Below are 21044 nucleotides of genomic sequence, written 5' to 3' on the forward strand. Positions count from 1 at the left end.
GAGGTACAGTTGTGAAAGGAAACTGGCATTGAGGAGGGCTCCAGGGAGGACGTTGCCCTGAAACAGGCACATTTTGATTTGGGCTCTGGTGGGATCTAGGCTTGATACTAAATAGACCTGGGGAACAAAATCTGTGGTTAGAAACCTGCATTTTCAGGCTGTCCCACAACACCCCTTCCGTCTGTGGTGTTTGGGCTCTGGAGCCCATCTCAAAGCTCAGCTCCAACAGGTTAGATCCCTGAACTCAGGGACTCATGGCTGAAAATCACACTTTCCAGGTCTGCTCACAGTTCCAGCCTGGCCCTGACACCGAAAGGATGGACCAAAAATATTGCTACCCCCAAACGGCTGCATTGCACAATCCGAGATGCTCTATGCACTCTGGAGAAACATTGCACCTCTCAGAGTACCTGATTTTTCATAGGTGCCCCTTAAAAAAAAACTTATACACACTTGCACACAGAATCTTTGATACTAGCAAGTCCTGTGGCTTTCGTTCTTTTCAGTCTGATGTCGTTCTGAGTAAGCATGGTTAGTTTTGTGCTGTTAGTACTTCCGTTTTGTTGCCGATCACCCAAATAAAAAGCAGAGAGAATATGTCTTACAGAAAAGTTTGGCAAGACAGTTTATTGTCACAAAATAGTTAATAACAGAATAACTTATAATAGTATGAACTAAAGTGAAGTGTTTACTCTGTTTTCTTTAAAAACTCACATTGTTATGACAAAGTCTAGTTGGTCAGGTCTGAAAGTCACTGTTGTGGGGGGAGACCTCTTTTGCATGAAGATGCAAGTCAACCAAAAGTATCCTTCAACTGTTCATACAGTCGTAACATATATTTCCTGCTTTTTATGTCAATGCAAAATAGCAATTTTAAAAAAGTAAAAATATATATATTTATGTACAAAATACTTTTTCATATCAAATCATTTTAATTGTACACTTTAAAACAACCACAACCACAAAATGCTATGTTACATCAAGATGCGTCCTACATGTTACATCGAGATATCTGCTATCTAGATTATATTAGTGCAATTGGAACTGGCTATGCTTGAGCAACGCATTGCATACCTGAAAGTCAGCTTCACCAAGGGTTTTGATCTTCCTCACTATACGGGAGTTTGCCATATATGTCAAGTAAAGAAGGAATGGGTAGCTTAGAAGTTCACTGGGTCTTATTAGAAGCAGAAGGGGTAGGAGTAAAATTTCAATAGGTTACCCAAACAAAACAACCCAGTTCAGATTATAAATCGAAACGTAGTTTATTTTGCTCTGGCTGTGTTGCCTGATCCTCATTATTGTATTGCAAACTAGCAAATCTACAAGGACATCCAGTTCCACACTGTGTCTTGCGCTGATCCATGCATGTAAGGTCCTGAAACTATCCCTCTTTCTGCATCTGGATAGCTTTTTCCACTGGAAAAATTGAACTCACCCAATACCTGCATAGAAGATGAAATGGATCAGGTTCTAGGCATTTTGCTTAATGATCTTTGCTGTGACTCTGCCCACCTCAAACAGGGTTTGGTCAATTTTTTTTTTTATGTAGCAAACTGGGTTGAGTATAAAAACAGGATTAGCAGCTTTCCTGGACTGAGAACTCATTTCCAAACTAGGATCTCTAACTAGATTTACAGATTTACCCTGGATACTGTTATTCAGATGTAACATTAAAACTGGTTTAAGGAAAATAAGCTAGGTTTCCATTTCCCCTGAATTGGACTCTGGACAATCAGCTCTTTTCCCAGTTTTATTTTACTGACCCGAGTATAAGCTATATTTGGCTTTACTGTTGCTTATTCAAGAGTGTAAACCTGATTAGAATATTTTTGTATGGTTGGAGCAAAATATACTTGCTTTAGTCAAATTTAGGAGTTTAAAATGGTGTTTCTAATGCCCAATTTAGCATCTACTTTGACTTTAAATTGCTTCAGTGCCACAATTGTTTGGTGTGTTGTGTGTGCCCCATATGTTTTTAATTCCAATGATTTGCTTTATATAATATATAGATTTCATTATGCCTTCTTTCCCCCCCCTTCATTGAAATGGGGATTTTCTTCATTTGATACATTCCGTACCAAAATAAAAACATTTTGGACGCATTAAGGCAATAACAGTTTCCGTCGTGGAAAGTTATTGAGCTCCAGTATAAATAACAAACTGAAGCATAGGTTGATTTGGTACCAGGAAAGTGATCTGCTTTGTTTACTTACATAACAGTTTCAATAAGTCAGAAGGAGAGCTTAAAAGGAAGGAATCCCAACTAGATTTACTGATGGTTTCATCATTGGAACTTAAACTATCACAATGAGTCTTTTTATAGTTAAACATTTGAACTACATAAAAGAATCAGAGCGTGTTCTTATGTAAGGCTTAAATCCCCTTTGAACTCTCTATTGTTAACCTCCAATCTCTGTCAATGGACTGACTAGGCAATCTGAGGAGAGGCATTCTAAGTAATGTGAATGACCATTCTGGTCAACGTACATTTTTCTTCACATAAAACACACACTCAAAGGCAGCCCTTTTAGTCCATATGAAAGAAAAAGCTCTAGGACTGGGCAATTCCATTATACAGTGGTGCCTCGCAAGACGAAAAGAATCCGTTCCGTGAGTCTCTTCGTCTTGCGGTTTTTTTGTCTTGCGAAGCAAGCCCATTAGCGGATTAGCGCTATTAGCGGTTTAGCAGCTATTAAAGGCTTAAGGGATTAGCGGATTAGCTGCTAAAAGGCTATTAGCAGCTTAGTGCCTTAGAAAAAGGGGGTGGGGAGCGGGAAAAAACCCCCAGGAATCGCAATACATTTTCGTCTTGCGAAGCAAGCCCATAGCAAATTCGTCCTGCGAAGCACCTCCAAAACGGAAAACCCTTTCGTCTAGCGGGTTTTCCGTCTTGCGAGGCATTCGTCTTGCGGGGCACCACTGTAATGGTTTTGTCCACCTGTGGCTATTGGAGGTCTTTTTTCCCCTTTTTACATTCACATTGCAAAGGAACTGAAGCAATGGCTTTAATGTACGTAATCAGGATTCTACTTGAAAAAAGATGAGACTCTTCCCCCACATACAGTATTGCACTTATGAAAGGAATTATTCTTTGTATTTTTTTAACATATGGCAAATGCAGTCGGGGGGGGGGCATAGAGGCATAGCAACGTTTCCCCCATTTGAATTAGAAAAACCCCACATTACTTGTTAACATAGTGGACTTTTCCGTTGTAAAATGTCGTAATTTCACCGAAGAGATTTATTTAATCCATACAAGGCAAATGCTCCAGGGCTTTTGAGAAACGTCTACCCTTTTTCTGAGGTCAGCTTTAAACTGGTCAGGATGCATTTAGAAATTACATGCAAAGGTTAAGCGTTGTGGCGTTGGCACACTTTTGAGGCACAGTTGTACTGAGCTATGCCCACGTTCTAGCTTATTGTACGAAAGCAAGGCACTTATTGTTATAGCAATGCAGCGCTTAATGTGCAGTTTGATTAATACAATAAAATAAGTTAATAGTTTTGACTTAAAAAACAAACAAACTTGGGAGGCTTCGCCACCCATAATTTACATGCCCTTTATAGAACTGCTTTTATATTTTATTCCAGAAATCAAAATATTTTAGCCTGAGGGAGCATTTGTTTATTGCCATCGTTGTGCATAATTCATTGGGAATGTCTCTTGCACAAGCAACACTGAAACGAATGGGAATCGTATGAGAACACGCCCAGGCTCTTGAGAGATTGCCATTGATTTCAAGCATGCCTGCATGGCAAGAACTTCCCATTCTTATTTTTACTGACCGTGCTACAAAAGGAACCTGGTTCTCAATTCTTGCTGCAGACCTCTCATTCTGATCTTACGGGTGGAAAACCAACGGCATGAAAAATACATGTCCACATGTGTTGGAAAGAAAAGCAACAACTCTCTTTAAAACGGTGGTACTAGTGGCACTTTGACAGTCTTTACTTCTGATATGTGTGACGATTTCTGAATGATGCAGCTGGTTGTCCCCTGGAGTTTGTCCTTTCCTTGTGCAAGGTTTGTTAAGGCCATCGCTGCGTTGATCTCCTTCCAATAGGTCTCATCTTTGTTTGATCTCTTTCTGTTAGCTGCACTAGAATCAAGCAACAAAAAATGTTTCCGTGTCTGATGATGATTCTTGTCAAGTACTTAGAAAGCGAGGCAATGCATTTTACAGCATTTTCATTTTTAAAGAAGTCTTCTTTTTTTTTTGGCCAAGATAAAACAGCAGAAGGCAAAGAAAGAGAGATGGAGAAACTGAACTACAGTGACACAGCCCACTAAAATTATATAAATATTATATTATATTAATTAAGCAATACTTATTTAGATTCATTTTATTAATATTTCCAGTACGCCTGAGAAGAACATCCCACATAAAAACAACAACATGGAAGCGAACCTTGGAGCAGACAATAAGTTTCCCCAAATTCCCATCTTACTGTCCTTCATGCAGCAGTTACAAATTCATTTCCTGCACCTTTTTTGCACACAATGAGGGCAGGATGCACAGGGATGAATGAACTGTCTAAGATAAGGGGGTGTGTGTGTGAAATAGGATACTTATTCCCCCAAAGTTAAGGGATTTCCCCAGTGGCATAGCGTGGGGGGTGCAGGGGGGGCCGGCCGCACTGGGCGCAACATCTGGGAGTTAGGGGGCGCAAATCCACGGGTTAGGGGGCGCAAATCCACGGGTTAGGGGGTGCAAATTACTTGCCTTGCCCCGGGTGCTGACAACCCATGCTACGCCACTGGATTTCCCCTCCCCTCCTTTCCCACGTCTCAGCTTGCAAATGGGGAAGAGTCGGCTTCAGCACACGTTCTCTTTTATTACAGAGGAATCACTTCTTATGTGAGGGCTAGGTTTCGAGGATTAAGCGAAAACCGCACCTAGCCCAAAATAACCCTTTGAGCCACCCTGCCTTCTATAGGCTGGCTAGTGAGGGGGAAAGGCCTGCTTGGTGCACCCTGCTAGTGGCGCATCTTTGGCCAGCAGCACAGTGGCTCTGGGACTTGTGGGGATGCTCCCTTTAACTGAGCACACCTTGCCTAGGAAGAAAGGCCGAGAGCTGAAAACCTCTTTCCATGCCAGGCCTTGACCTTTGGGCAAGGCCTGCTGGCGGTGTGCCCTGTGAGTGAGCTGCCTTTGGCTCTTGCATGATCTCACGGCAAATCCCACCAGTCCCAGAGCCATGGTGCGCCACTGGCCAAAGTCACCCTACTTCCAGGTGTGCCAAGCAGGCCTTGCCTGGAACCTCCGGTCCTTCCCCGCGCCAACCCACCTTCAGCCAGGTATGGTTGAAATCGTGTAAGTCAAATGCACATAAGATGTGGGTTTTGCAAAACCCCTCCAGGCTTGCTTGCCAAATACCTGGGGTGTGGCTGGGGAAACTCAGCCAGATGGGCGGGGTATAAATATTATTATTATTATTAATTATTATTATTATTATTATTATTATTATTATTATTATTACCTGAGGTGAACAGGGCAATGTTTGCCCATCCCCACTCCTTGCACCTTACATAGACTTCTGAAATAGGCAACTGGCAAAGGTAACTTTTACTCACCTTTCACACTTACTAGGTCCATTTTCCAGAGTTTCTGAAAGGAGATAATAATCTGGTTAATCCACCATTTTCATTCATTCATTTTTAAAGCAGCCCTGGATAGCATATGGATGGCAGCCCTAGTTTCAGACACATTTTTGCTCCCAAGGTCAGATCTCTGATTTGCACAACACTGAAAATGCATGGTTTAATGGAGAACATTCATATTCAGTCTAGAGCAAATGAATATTCCCCCCCCCCCACTACATCCCTGTTGAGAATTAACATTCTTATGCTGAATAGGAACAACAATGCAATCTTGAAGGGACCTCCAGAAGAAGGAAGAAAAAAACACCACCACTGGGATTCACTGTCATTAGAAGATTCTCGCTGAAACACATTTGCCTTGATCCAGGTAAGTCACACTGCACCTAGAGTCATTATCTAGATCTGGCCTGAGGTCAAATGGGCTTGTACACTTTGCGAACTTCTCTTCTTAATTGGTACCAGCCTTATTCAAGGGTTTCGTTTCTCTTTGTGTCTTATAACCTCAGCAATGAAGGTGGTCATCTAGATGTGTTTAGCATCTGCTGTGTGAATGGGCTGTTAATCTGTTTTTAAAGCAAGATAAGTGCAGTTTTTAATTCATAAGAGCTGCATGCTATTTCATTTCAATGGGGGAAAGAACTATAAAATAAAAGTGAGTTGAAAAAGCAAGACCAGACTAAATATTGCAACACAGGAAATGTTTTGTAAGGCCACTGGAGGTTGCATTTGTGGTTGCAAAACTCTTAATCATTATTCAGTATGCACCATGAAAGCTATGACTTCACTTCGCCAAACCTTTATTAGGAATTACAAAAAAGCTATGAAATCTTAACAGTGAGGACAGTGGACACCGTCCACTCTGTAGACCAGGCCCAGGCAAACTCGACCCTCCAGATGTTTTTGGACTACAACTCCCATTATCCCTGACCACTGGTCCTGTTAGCTAGGGATGATGGGAGTTGTAGTCCCAAAACATCTGGAGGGCTGAGTTTGCCTATGCCTGCTGTAGACCAAAAGTATGAACAAAGTTGATGAACTGATGCTTCTAAGAATTGGTCACCTTCATGTCTCATTGACTTCATTGCACTGTAGTTCTGACTACCCAACATGTTTCAGAGTGCAGCCTCTTCGGAAGACAGAAAGGTCATTTTCAAAGGTGGCACCATTCATCATTGATGGAGGAAGTGATCACTTCCTAGAGTCCTTGAGGATGAAAGACACTCTTATGCAGTAACTGGTTGCTGGCTGTTTCCCCCTCCTGCTTGTCTCCAAGACTTCATCATTTCATTAACACCAGGGGAGTGCTATTTTTCTGGTTGGTTAGGAAGGCCTCATCCTGTTTCCATCATTTGCCTCCTGCCTATTGCTTCCAAGAGGATTATAAATCTCCTACCATTCCGAGTTCTTCACCCTATTAATAGACGTTTTCAGCATGTGACAATACTAACTCTGTAGCATTCAGTGCCCAGAAATTAGTCATTGGTCAATACTAGCTCTGTGTTGCAACATGCTGTTTTTCAGTACCATATATTTATTATGCTAAAATTCACTCTGAGTGCCGCAGATGCACACTAAGGTTACAATACTACTATTACAGCCAGCTATAACAAATTGGGAAGAGGTGCTTTATAAAGATAGGCAAACCATCTCTGGTGCCAACTAAGGGGGCCATTTATCTTACTTCACACATGGCAGCCCCCTGCAGTTAGCGTCCGGACAGCAAATAGAGGGCTTATCCACACCAGAGCAAAATGTGGACCTCATCCCAGTGTTGTCCCAGACCTTTACCTCATTAAATGTGGTCCGTCCCCCGCCCCCCTCCCTGCAATCCTGGCCACTTTGGACTTTACAATGATTGAAAAGGGGCAAAGCTCTAGGACAATACTAGAGTAGGAAGGTTGCCATGTGGACACCCTTAAATTAACGGGGAGACAGGCAAGTGATGATCCACATTTTGCTCTAGTTCGGACAAGCCCTGAATAGGCACACAAGTCAGCTAGCAACCTGCATGCTGGAGATGTATACACACAATGGAGAAATGTATTTCTATTTACATTATAGCAGCTATTCCTAAATTTGCATCCTTTTGCACAAACCAGCACATGGAAATTCCATGCTAATCTGTGTCCTCTTTTGTACCCTGTTCCCCAATTTTTAAAGATAGTCCTTTCCTATTCCTATCTAGTTTGGAAAATTAAAGCTTCTGTGTTGTTTTCCAAGGTGTCTGCAAATCCAGATGATTTGCAGATGAAAGCAGAGCTTTATTAGGCCGGGGCTGAGACACTGAACCTTGGCAAGGGTTGATCATGGCAATAACCTGCTTCAGTTATTGTCGGCAAGTCCCTGATGGAGGGAATAATATTTTTCTGTGTCTCCTCAGAGTCCAGTAAGCCCTGGAGCCTGTTCAAATATCCTGAGAGGGATTCCAGAATCTGCCACTGAAATCTAGGATATTCCAAATTTTGTTAGCATCCTCATTTATATGGCACCCAGCTAAAAATCTGCAACACTTCATGTATCGGTTCCCATTTAAAACATACTCCTATTCTGAGATAATGTGTGTAAGAACCTCCCAAAGAGAGCTGCAAAAGAGAAATGGGAAGGGACTCTGTACACAAAGAGGCTCTTATGTGTACAAAGCACAGCAGAAAGGGAAGGGGAAAGCAAGCAAGTTCTTTTTTGGGGGATAACTTTCCAATATATTTCCTTCAGTAAATACCAAAATCCAAGACTTATCACTCACGTCGCCTCCTGGGAACATAGCACAGTGCTTATTTTGAGAGTTTTATGCATTGCACACTACTCCAAAGAACACTAATGGTGTACAAAGAAACAGTGGAATTTTGCAAAAATTTAAACAATGGAATAATGCTGTCTTGAATTATACCACAGCTGAGTTAAATAATGCAAGTGTTAAATAAGTCACTCATCCACAAAATTATACATTTCTTGGTGTACGTTAGGCTTGCCAGATGTGCCTTGGCTTGTTTTTTCTCTCTGAAAAGGACCATCCTTTTAACAAAGCAGGATATCGCTTGCTGGGTTGCCTGTGTTCCAGCTCTTCTTTTTGCGAAATATAAACTTATTAAAGAATATGTAATCTTACACACTATGCTGCTAAATAATATTTCTGTATTTGTGATTCCTTTTTGAAAAGAACATCAAATAAAATATTATTCAGATACACACACACACACACACACACACACACACACACTATCTCAATTTTTTTGCAGGCACATATCAAAGTGATGTATTCTATTCAGCTTGGCATCCTGCTCCCATATGCAACTGCACAATTCATGCACTAAGGCCCTACTCTTCAGAGCAGACTTTGCCATCTTGGTGTCCTTCAGGCTGGTTGGGGTGGGGCGGAAGAGAGTTGTGGCCCAAAATATCTGGGGGCATCAGAGGGTGGTGCTTTTCTGTGGCAATGCCCCACGTTTTTGGAGGACCCCCCCATGTGCATTGTGCAAACCTTGTTGACCAACTCAGGGCAGTTTTACTTTTTTTGGCTTTCTACTTTATGATACATTGTTCTGTCTTGACTGCTGTCGCTGCATTTTATGGCTATGGTTTTTATTGTTGGAAATTTGTTTTATTAACTTAAGGTATTGCTTTTGCTTGAAAATTTTGATATTTTTATTGGGTTATTGAAAACACTCAAAGTTTGCTGTTGGAGGAAGTTATTCTCCTCACTAAAATGGCTCCCATTTCTGTTCTTTTACCGTTTTAGCTCATCCACCTCCACATCTGCAACAGGAACAGGTTTTAGCGCAATAAGGATTTGCTTAATTGAAATAACAACATTAACTCCTTTGAAATGGGGGGCACTCTAAAAATATGAAGATGGTTGTTACAAGACTCAAGCATATGTCTATTTTGATGTTTCTGTCGGTAATGACATCAGAAAAGCAAAAGGCTCCAGTTGAGTTAGTTAGCCATGACTATGTACCTTTAAAAACAATAGTACTTGTTTGAACTTGTTTCATTTCTACTGGTTGTGGCTAATTTTAGCTGCACCAGGGTCAAAGTTTTCAGGCAGAGCTTTCCATTGCTACTCCTTTCAGTGTTTCCTGCTGTCTGCCATTCTGTCCTTACAGTTCTAATGCTCCACCTAATGCTATGTATAATATATGGAATCTAACCCTACTGTCCTGCTCTGCTGGGGCTCACTGGTGAACAGGAAGCAGTGCCCAGAGCTCCTTCTGCTACAGGCCTGGCAGTTCAGGACCTTGGGCAGCTCCCCTAGGTGCCCTATGGAATGGAAGATGTTCTCTCAGTGGCTCAAAGGAATCCAAAGGCTCTTCAAACAGCTCTATGCCCCTTGGAGAACTGTCCACAATTCTCAAAGGGCCCACAGCCAGTTTTGCACTCCCATGTTCCTGCATGGCTGTGGAGCAGGAGAAGCTATAGGGGGAGTCATCTTTACACTCTGAGGATCATGGGAGAGCCATGCCCCCAAGACAGGACATCAGGCCTATGATGGGTGGGGGTAGCTGGGTACAGTTGCCCCAGGCCTTGGGGGTCTAAGCTGGCAGGGGGTTGGGGGGCCCACCAGGGACTGGCTGCTTTTTTTGGTGGGAGTTTATAACTTTATTCTAATAAAACTCCTGCCCTGGGCCTCATACAAGCTCTGCATGGGACTGCAAGACAGTATAGAAGAGGGTGCTGAGAGCTCCCCAAGTGTGAGTCCTCTGAATCAGAAACCTCGTTAAGACAACACTGGGATTGGGATACAGGGGGCATAACACCTCTTGCTCCAGTATTTGAGACATGGTAAGAATACTATAGTTATTTATTTTTTTAAAAATTATATACCACTTGGTTGTAGGAAACAGTTTACAAAAAGATAAAACAATAAAACCCTCACTAAAAAACCCACAAGCATAATTTAAAACATGCAGAAAGTTAAAGCCACAATAGACACACACTTTAAAGGTAAAGGCAAAGGGACCCCTGACCATTAGGTCCAGTCGTGGTCGACTCTGGGGTTGCGGTGCTCATCTCGCTTTATTGGCCAAGGGAGCCGGCGTACAGCTTCCGGGTCATGTGGCCAGCATGACTAAGCCTCTTCTGGTGAAACAGAGCAGCGCACGAAAACACCGTTTACCTTCCCGCCGGAGCAGTACCTATTTATCTACTTGCACTTTGATGTGCTTTCAAACTGCTAGGTTGGCAGGAGCAGGGACCGAGCAATGGGAGCTCACCGCATCATGGGGATTCGAACCGCCGACCTTCTGATCGGCAAGTTCTAGGCTCTGTGGTTTAATGACACTCTCTCCCCCTCTCAAACACACACACACACACACACACACTTCAGAGAGGAGCCACACCTTTCAGTTCCCTGGTCCAAGAACTGCTCCTCTCCAGACTCAAAGGACAGACTTCTCGGCCTGTTTCCTCTGGCAGGTCTCCCTCAAGCCCTTTGGTATCTTCCCCAAATCAGCAACACCAGGCTAGAGAAGCTCACGTGCAGGGGTGGCTAACTGGTGGCCTTCCAGGTGGTGCTAGACTACAGCTCTCATTATGCCAGATCACTGGCTATGCTGGCTGGGGCTGGTTGGAGTTGGGAGCCCAACCGCAGCTGGAGGGGACCGCAGGTTAACCACCCCTTGTCTTAGGGCATGTCACTGGCTTCTCCTAGCTCTCAGATACTCCAGTCTTCCTCAGCCTCCCACAAGTTGAACCTTGGAGAATTACTGCCATGCGACTGTGCAGGTTCATTGTTCGCTCTGCTATACTTTATTCAAAACATTCAACAAGTACTTGCACCCCAACCTAGCCCTCCTTTGCTGGAATGACTACAATTAGGCCAAAGGCTGAAGAAGAGCCAAAATGTGGACCTTGTCCTTGCAAACACTACCAACGGGGCTGTGTTGGACCAAGGACTCCACACCACCAAGGATGGGAAGGTGGCAGGGCAAATTTGGAACAGCAGTGCCTTCCACAACCCTGCATTCGTTTCTTCTAAAAACTGGAATGAGAACATTAGCTCAGACGTAAAGACAAAGTAAAGTACAGAGTGTATGTTTGGCAGTGTACTGAGCAATTCTGATTTTCATATCAAATCTGGCATAGGCACGTTCAACTATTTCTCTTCAAATCTCGTGTGAACTGGTTTTTGTTACTTTTGGAGATGACTGTGTTGACCCAGATTTTCCAGATAACCTGAAGCAGGAAAGAGTGGGAGGAAGAAAATAGCAAGGCAAGGCTCAACAGCACACACAGCTATGATTTAGTGTAGTTTTCTAGGTTATGCGCAGTTCTCCCAAACCACAGTTTAGAGGCACAAATGAGGTTTGCATGCATCATAAAGTTTCACAGTGTTAACAGCAAAGGGCAAAGCTGGGTGAACTAGAGTTCATAAAATCATGTTGTTTCAGAAGAAATGTCACAAATGCTCATATGGATTCCAAAACCAAAGTTCACATGGAATTTTACCAAAACTAAAATATGGTTTAAGATTAATAACATCTGAATGAATAACGTTCTTTTGTTATATTCAAGTTTTAGGCCACCCTGTTTTGGGGGAATGCTTGGACTTGGAATCTGCAATAAAACAATAAACAGGGTGGCGATACAATGGCTACTGCAATAGGCACAAGATAATATCACCAAGGCAACTATTTGCAAACAAACAGATAGTTTGTTTCCAAAATAGATTTTATCTTAAATAATTGCAAATGCAGTAAATAAAGAGTCCACTTGTGACATATCATTTGTTCCGTGCTCAGACGTCACTCCGCTAATTAGGCGTTTCATCCCCAAAGGGCTTAGTTATCAAGCTTTGTAGTAAATCATATACATATATAAACGGCTTAAAGCAGGGGTGTATCTGTCCCCATCAGCATGTTTCCATGGGGAGGAACATAGAAAGAGGACAATGTCCTTCAGTTCATTATTTACGGCATTTGCAATTATTTAAGATATAACCTAGGGCACAAGGAGAAGGGGACGGCAGAGGACGAGATGGTTGGACAGTGTTCTCGAAGCTACCAACATGAGTTTGACCAAACTGCGAGAGGCAGTGGAAGACAGGAGTGCCTGGCGTGCTCTGGTCCATGGAGTCACGAAGAGTCGGACACGACTAAACGACTAAACAACAACAATAAGATAAAACCTATTTTGGAAAGAAACTACTTTTGACATTTTTACGGGTGTTTATTGTTTGTTTACAGATAGTTGCCTTGGTGATATTACCTTGTATCTATTGGACTTGGAACCTGGCAACTAACAGGGGGAGGGCATGCCATGGAGAAGGCATCCCAGGTTCCCTTTTGATCCTAAATTGATACTGAATGATAATGAAAGACATTAGCTATCCTGATTTGGGATTGTAATGGGACAGTCTGATGTTCAGGTATGATGGAGGTAGTGATGGCCTGGTTTGAAATTGGACTTGGCCATTTCTCAAAGTAGGGACACAGGTGGCGCTGTGGGTTAAACGACAGAGCCAAGGACTTGCCGATCAGAAGGTCGGAGGTTTGAATCCCCGTGACGGGGTGAGCTCCCATTGCTCGGTCCCTGCTCCTGCCAACCTAGCAGTTCGAAAGCACGTCAAAGTGCAAGTAGGTAAATAGGTACCACTCCAGCGGGAAGGTAAACGGCATTTCCGTGCGCTGCTCTGGTTTGCCAGAAGCGGCTTAGTCATGCTGGCCACATGACCCGGAAGCTGTATGCCGGCTCCCTCGGCCAATAACGCGAGATGAGCACCGCAACCCCAGAGTCAGCTACGACTGGACCTGATGGTCAGGGGTCCCTTTACCTTTTATTTCTCAAAGTATTATAGAATTGCAGAGTTGGAAGGGATCTTGAGGACCTTCTAGTTCAATCCCCTGCAATAAAGGAAAATGCAGCTGTCCTTTGCGGGAATCAAACCTGCGACCTCGGTATTATCAGCACCATGCTCTAACCAACTGAGCTATAAGGAAATGTCAGAAACACCCCCCCCCAGCCTTATTCTAAACTTCAGACACTGGCGTGTTCCTGCAGACATCGTTGGGGCCACAATGGATCCCTGAAGCCTCCTCCAGCACAGGGCCCCTGCAACTTGCTCTGCCTCCCCACTTACCTGGTAATAAAGTGGGGCCTTCCTCACTCCTTGACACTGTGAATCATTCATGTGTCATTTCCCAGGACATCTGAGTCCTTAGTGTAGGTGCCAGGCACTCAGCAGAACCCCAGGTATTAAGAGAGTGCCTGACGTGCTTGCTAAGAACTCGGGCACTCCAGGAAAAAATTACATTTCCCTCAGTCCCTGTCACCATTACAATATTCAAGGTACCAGGAAGTACATGCTCAGATTATTTTCCAGCCTGGGCAAATTTTAATGGGGATACTGCACTTACTCACAATGTGGTCAAAGGTTATATGCTAAAGAAGCGAATATACAAGCCAGATACTTATAAATAGGGGCTTCACTACTAGATGGAACCAAGTTATTTAGTGCTTTTAAGTCCATTACTGATAGGAACATATCAAAATAGACATTTTCTTGGGTCTTGCTACAATTAGAGAGCAAATGAAACCAAGTAAGTGAGGACTGGTTCTGATGCAACATCTGACATTATGGGCCAGTTTGTAGGCCTGGGAAAAGTACATCAGGATTTATTATCTATGACTTGTAGGCCACTGACAAACCCACACGAAGAATTGTGAGAACATAAGAGCATAAGATGAGCCGGCTGCTTCAGGCTAATGGCTCATCTAGTCCAGCGTCCTGTTCTCAGTGGGCAGCCAGATGCCTGTGGGAAACCCTTAAGTAGGATTCCAGCACACACGCACACACACACATTTCATTTCCAGCAACTGGCATTCCCCAGCATTGCTGCCTCCCATCTAGGTGAAGCTGGGACAAATAGCGTACCTGAAGGAGCATCTCCACCCCCATAGTTCAGCCCAGACACTGAGGTCCAACTCCGAGGGCCTTCTGGCAGTTATCTCATTGCAAGAAGTGAGGTTGCAGGGAACCAGGCAGAGGGCCTTCTCGGTAGTGGTGCCCACTTTGTGGAACACCCTCCCATCAGATGTCAAGGAAACAAACAGCTACAGTCAAACCTCGGGTTACAGGCGCTTCAGGTTGCGTGTTTTTGGGTTGCGCACTGTGCCGAACCTGGAAGTACCGGAACGGGTTACTTCTGGGTTTCAGTGCTCAGGCATGCACAGAAGCGCTAAATCGCGCTTTGCGCATGTGCAGAAGTGCCGAATCACAACCCGTGCATGCGCAGACATGGCACTGTGGGTTGCGAACATGCCTCCCACACGGATCACGTTCACAACCCGAGCATCCGCTGTATCTGACTTTTAGAAGATATCTGAAGGTAACCCTGTACAGTATAGGGAAGTTTTGAATGTTTTGTTATTATTTTTTATATGCTGGAAGTGACCCAGAGTGGGGTACAATTTATTATTATTATTATTATTATTATTATTATTATTATTATTATTATTATTATTGATGCAGACCCTGTTTTAAGAATGTGAGCAAGTTGCAGAGTGGATCTCCATTAGAAGCCAAGCCGGTGCATTCACTCCATCTCAGCCAAGCACTTAAAACTTTTCTAGGGATTTGCATAGTGCCTGGTTGTGATGGAAGCACACAAGTGTGATGGCAGCACACCTGGCACAAAGGTGGCAGGAAGCTTTAAGCCCTCTTAAACATGTGTATCACACGGAACAGGGATGGCTAGCCTGTGGCATTCCAGACACTGTTGGACTCTGGCTGCCACTAGCCCCTGATGGCCTGGCCAATGGTCAGGGGTGATGGGAGAAGCTGTCCAGCAACATCTGCAGGACCACAGGTTTCCCATCCTTGATATGGATCATATATTCCAATCCCTTCAATGGGATTCTTCTTTATTTTTATTTTTATTATGCTAGGGGCAACCCACTTTGCAACTTGCTCTGCATGAGAATACATACCACGATTGCACACAAGGTGTCAAAAACTCTTTTTTCACTGATCGGTTGTACATTCATATATCCTGTCTATTCTTCAGTCCCCTTATGGTAAAATCAATAAAAACATCCCGAAAACAAAGAAATTCAAGAAATACAGCAGCCAATTTCTTAACTCCAGCTCCTGGTGATCGAGCCAAGAGTCACATTCTCTCCTCCTGTATTGTTTTAGAAAACTGGAGCAGAAAACTTTTAAAGTGTAAAAGAGAACTAAGAAGAGTTAAGAAGTTAAAATTCTAAAATACAGCCAGGATAGGCACTACTATATAGACACCTGTTGCTTTTTGCTTTAAATCGCAGGGGGAAAGGATAGATTTCAAAGCCATATTTCATCCTTAATGCTGACATTGTAGCAGTAAAATATGATTTAGTTATATTGGCTGGATATGGAAGCAGGTATTCTCTATAATGCACAAAACTAGGTGATTTTAAGATTTCTTCACACATAAAAGAGCTGCAAAGTAAGGGGAATTGCTCTAATTCCCTGCTTGTCTCTTACCAATGTACTCCAATAAAAAGAAACAGATTATTCAAAACTGATCGCTTGCTCCATTTAAAGATTAATGCCATAATTCTACTGGTAATTAGGCCCACTGAAATGAATCAGCTCATGCATGCTCAGCTCTGCTGGATTGCATCCCAGATGCAAAATTGCTGGGTCTGGGGCTGTGTGTAGTTAAGAGCACTGCATTAAATAAAGAAAAATCTCAAACCATAATGATCATTGCAGATGAGGTCCTTCTGGAGTGGAGTCAAGGTCAGTGATGAGCAGGAGGGGAAAGAGAGACCCCATGACATATTTTCTTCCATGGGGCCAAAATGTCGCTTAAGGGGCCTGGTTGCTCCCAATCATCTTCCTTACACCATTTTTATTCATGCCAAATTGCGCTGTCTAGACAGTCCCCTTTGGAGCCATGTGTCAGAGTTCTAGTGCACTGGTTGTAAATTTCTTGAATGATTTGCTTCTCTGACACTGACTAATTAGACCTCTCAAATGTCTGAGAGAATATACATGTTGCTTATTTCCCCTTCCCCCATACATTGTAAATGAATGGGAAGTTGTGCTGTCATTAAATCTGTTTCTGGCTGAAAAGGACAAAACACTGTTCATTGATGCGAGGGCTTGAGACAATTGTAAGTCAGTCAAAGCATATAACAAAGGCTTTTCTCCTTTGGCAAAACATGTGAATGTGGTGGTGGATGTAATGCCTATTATCATCATCATCATCTATTTAATTTGTATACCGTCCTTCATCCATAGATCTCAGGGCAGTTCACAACATAAAATTAAAATATGAAACCCACAAAATACATAGCAAAAGTAAGAAAAACAACAAACCAATAACGCCCCCCCCCCCTCCAATAACACATTTAAAAAGGCATCAGATGTCAATCAGCCAAAGACGTGGTTGAAGAGGAATGTTTTGTCTGGTGCCTAAAGGTTTATAATGAAGGCCAGCAAACAGGGTGCCACTGCAGAAAAGTCCCTGTTCTTGTGTTGCCACCCTCTGGACCTCCTGTGGAGGAGGCACACAAAGAAGGTACTCCGAGAATGATCTCACTCTACAGAGAGAGGTGGCCCTTGAGGTGTTGTAGTCCTGAACCATTTAAGAAGACTGGGCAAATTTTTGCACTGAACTCCTCATCAAAAATGAGGATTTGAAAATGGATGTTAGCCTTTCCGACACGTGTACAGATTTTGCAGAAAGTAGTTGGCTACTAAATAAGTCTTTAACAATGCTGGCAGCAGTCTATAAATCTTTAAAGCCTACTGTGTTAAATGGGGTTATATTCTGCTAGTTTGAAATAAGGTACTGATGGGGAAGAGCAAAATAGCAGTAAATGTGAAAGGACAGGAAACACAACTGAGATACACACAAAATCTATGTACACACCTAATCGAGTTTTTGTGGGTTACATATTTTGATGTCCTTTGAAGAAAATATTTTCGACAGTGAAAAGAAACAGCTGTTTTGTTTTTCAAAATTGAAACTTTCACTGCACTTGTATATTTAGCAGTACTGAATAATACCACTCCAAAAGCCGGGCAATGAATTGCTGAGGAAGAACATTGTTGCAAAAACAGGTTGCTTCTACTGAAAATACAGGGGCTTCAAAAGTTTCCCATTAGTACTTGTTGGCTAATATAAACATGCAAGCTCTGTCTTCCTAATCTGCCTGAAATATGGTTAGAATTTAGGTGAATTATCACATCTAATCAAATACATGTAAAAAGCAGCTGAGCAGTCAGGGCTGGTGTCAGACTCACTCTCTCTCTCTCTCTCTCTCTCTCTCTCTCTCTCTCTGTGTGTGTGTGTGTGTGTGTGTGTGTTGGACTCAGTGACCCCCCCACCACCCCAACCAAGGTATGGCCAAGTCATGCATGTTTTATCCAAATAATAGATCAAGAAAACAAATACATTTCATAGATCCACAAACCAAGGAATTGCATCTTGGGAAATTTAAAATGGTGGCTGGCAATGAGAGCTAAGCTTGGCTCTCATTCAAAACCAGCACTGCCCTCTGGGTTGGTCTGGTGAGGTGTCCTTCATCCAAGTCCTTGGATTCTTGAAAAGTGCACAAATTCTGGTGTTAGACCTATGAGTAGCACCCAATCCTATGAATTCCTGCGCTAAACATGAACTGTGTCGCTTGATTTTAAGTGGGGAGCCACAGTGCAAGAACACACTATTGATTAGAATACAAGCAGGTGGGGGGGGGGGCAGAACTATGATCAATAAAGAGCTTATGACTCTTTTTGTAATTGCTTGTAGAGATGCCAGTGAAGTTCTCCTCAGTCTGCAGAGGACCAGTGGGGTGTGTGGGTGGCTGGGAGCTTCCTGCCCCCTGCAGCTTTTGCCCTTGCAGTTTTTTATGTTCCCCCTAATAGTTCAACATTGCTCCATTACACTGAATGGGGGTATATAAGAATCTGAGAGCTGGGCCATTTTTGTGTGCCTTGGCTTGGGGAAATGATCTGAGATCTTCAACATTTTGAGGAAAGATCTCACATCATTTCCAAGTTAATCTGAGGTGAGCTTGGAAGAGTCACCCATTGCTAATTGCTTGGGCCTCCACAGAGGACCTAGAAGCCCTGGGGCTTGTTAGTCTCTTGGTCTGGATCCATTTAAATGAAGCTTCTTGAAAACTTTTGGTCCTCTGGTAGCTAATAAAAAAAGAAGTACACCAACAACTTCAACTTATATTCAGCTGTGTTGACGTAGCTGTAACTTAACAAAGTCTGCCTCTAATTATACATGGCAGTCATCTGACCACAGATAAACAGATATTACACAAACCTTTGGAGGGAATAATATTTGGCTACTATAACTTTTGGAATAATTTACTCCACATCCTGACCTTAAAACACCAAAAATGATTCATAACGTTTTTGGGATCTGAGCATAAATATTTTTACTGAACAAAGAGATTGGCCTCCCTGACCTCCATGGGGTTTACACTACGTGCGAGACTCACGAAGAATAATTCTTTGTTTAGGGGCATCGTAGTACATTGGTGAAAGATGGTGGCTGGAGGATTTGGGCTTCAGCCTAGCAAATATCAATAGTGTGTCTCCCACTGGCTTTCATGGGCTCCCGCCCAAAAAACTGCAAAGCAAACAGAACAGAATGTCACAAGAGTGATGGCTTTCACTCCTTTCAGAAGGAAACTCTCTGTATCATAACAACCCTCATGTAACTATAAATTACTCAGCTATCTCCCGAGAATGGAGCCCAGACTGAAGCCTATGTTAATGATCAAAACCCAAGCAAATGCACCTTGCTGTGCTTTAATTACAAAATCTATGTATTTTAAGCAGAAACTTATTTACTCTGCTGGCAGATATTTATACAGTGAGAAAAAAATAGCACATATTTCTTGCACTATTGGATGATATAATCTAAACTAAGGTTTCTCCTCACACTAGGCAAATGTTGTTTTGAAGCACACTGGCACAGGCAGTTGCCAGCTGCCTCATAATTGGAAGCCGGCCAGTGTTAATTTGTATACATTGGTTCACAAATGGCATATACTTCTAGGAAGGTAAAGCAAGTTTTGCCTAATAGCCCTGGAGACCTCAGGATTGGCAATTAATACACACAAGAAGCTGGAAATGGTGGTGCAATGTCAGCATGGCGACAGTCTGACTGCTACTGGAGTCACCAAGCACGATGAACCTGAAGAGTCTCACAGATCACAATCTGCACATTTAAGGAAAGGGTGGGTTGATGTCAGTCTTGTGTGTTCTCTATTTCTCTTTCTCTGTGTGTAATACTAAGATCCCTGTGGTCCCCATACGTGTTTTAAATTTCTAAACCAAGGGCGGATATTAGGATCTTGTAACTGTTAATCCATTGGTGTTAAGTGATCTTGAGCATATGCACTCTTGCTTAAGAATGTAGGCACCTTCCTGTATCGGAATCAATTCTCCACAATATTCATAACTTTTAAAACATGCATTCTTCTCCCATCCCCCCCACTTTTATTCTAAAACTATCAACCACCTCAAGCCTTTTCATCATATGGAAGATGTTCCACTCCTTTGTCACTTCCATGAAGAGCAAAGAATGTCCTCTAGATGACTCCAGAATCAGAGGTCTAATCCCAATGGATCTTTCCAATGAGAGAACTTTCTCCATTGCCAACCTGGGCACCAGTTTCAGCTAACAAAGTAGTGGAACCTATCCAACAGTTTAATTCAGTAGAGGCCCCTAAAGTCGATTGCATCCCAGTGTAACTCAAGAAACATTGGTGGACCCCTCTGCTAGCAGCTAAATTAGTATTTACTGTACTGTTTGTAAGCTGACTCGACATCACTTTCACAGTGGCAACACAGGCTAGGAATTTATCAGACAAATAAACACCAATTTTCAACATTCTGTTCTCTAAAGTAGTCCCTAAGGAATGGCTTAAATTTAAAATGAAATTAATGGAGAAACAGGTTTAAATACTATAAATATACCTATTGATTGGCTACCTTGTTTAAACAGATTTAAATAATATAGGCACTAATTAAAATAAGTATAACTACAGGCATGTGGCATGCTGAGGTTTTATATGGCGGGTCAGTCAAAACCTTTTTGCATATGCAGGAAACCATCATTGAACACTCACTCTGCCAATACCTTTACCATTCTCACCTGTCCCTGAAAATCTACACCCATAGGCTGCTCACCAACTGCTTAGCATGCCTGGAGCTACTAACCTCCAGTTGTGGTCATTCATTCTTTCACTTTACAAGAGATGGAGACCAATACTTTCAATATACAAGCATCACAGAGATGAGTAAGCGCTCAGAATTTCCCCTCTCGGTCTCTCCCTTGGGCCTCCTTTACAGAGTCTAGCACAATCCCCACCCATTTCAATGAAGAGAGCACAGAAGAGCCCCCACAGATATAAAATCACCCCAAATTCTAAGCAAAGACTGCTTTGCTTTTTCCAGCTAAACTTCTCCCATACTTTCACAAGTTGCAGCAAA

At 42.7% G+C, this 21044-nt stretch overlaps 1 protein-coding gene and 1 long non-coding RNA gene across 2 annotated transcripts in view; both read right to left on the bottom strand.

Moving 5' to 3' along the window:
- Positions 1-601: 601 nt before the first annotated feature.
- LOC310661234 lies at positions 602-2653 on the bottom strand. Its single transcript, XR_014503849.1, has 2 exons — positions 2580-2653; positions 602-1445 (listed from the first exon to the last, which is right to left on the bottom strand). It is a non-coding gene; the product is annotated as an uncharacterized lncRNA (long non-coding RNA).
- Positions 2654-2925: 272 nt separating this feature from the next.
- The window catches only part of ODAD2 (outer dynein arm docking complex subunit 2), a 161933-nt gene continuing 143814 nt past the window's right edge, over positions 2926-21044 (bottom strand). The window contains exons 27-28 of the mRNA XM_083407204.1: positions 5579-5612; positions 2926-4103 (exon numbers count right to left, since the gene is read on the bottom strand). Coding sequence (XP_083263330.1) covers positions 3917-4103; positions 5579-5612 — 221 coding nt within the window. The 3' untranslated portion in view covers positions 2926-3916. The remainder of the gene's footprint in view (positions 4104-5578; positions 5613-21044) is intronic.

Source organism: Podarcis tiliguerta (genome assembly GCF_965153285.1).
Source record: "Podarcis tiliguerta genome assembly, chromosome: 12".
In the NCBI taxonomy this organism is placed as follows: domain Eukaryota; kingdom Metazoa; phylum Chordata; class Lepidosauria; order Squamata; family Lacertidae; genus Podarcis; species Podarcis tiliguerta.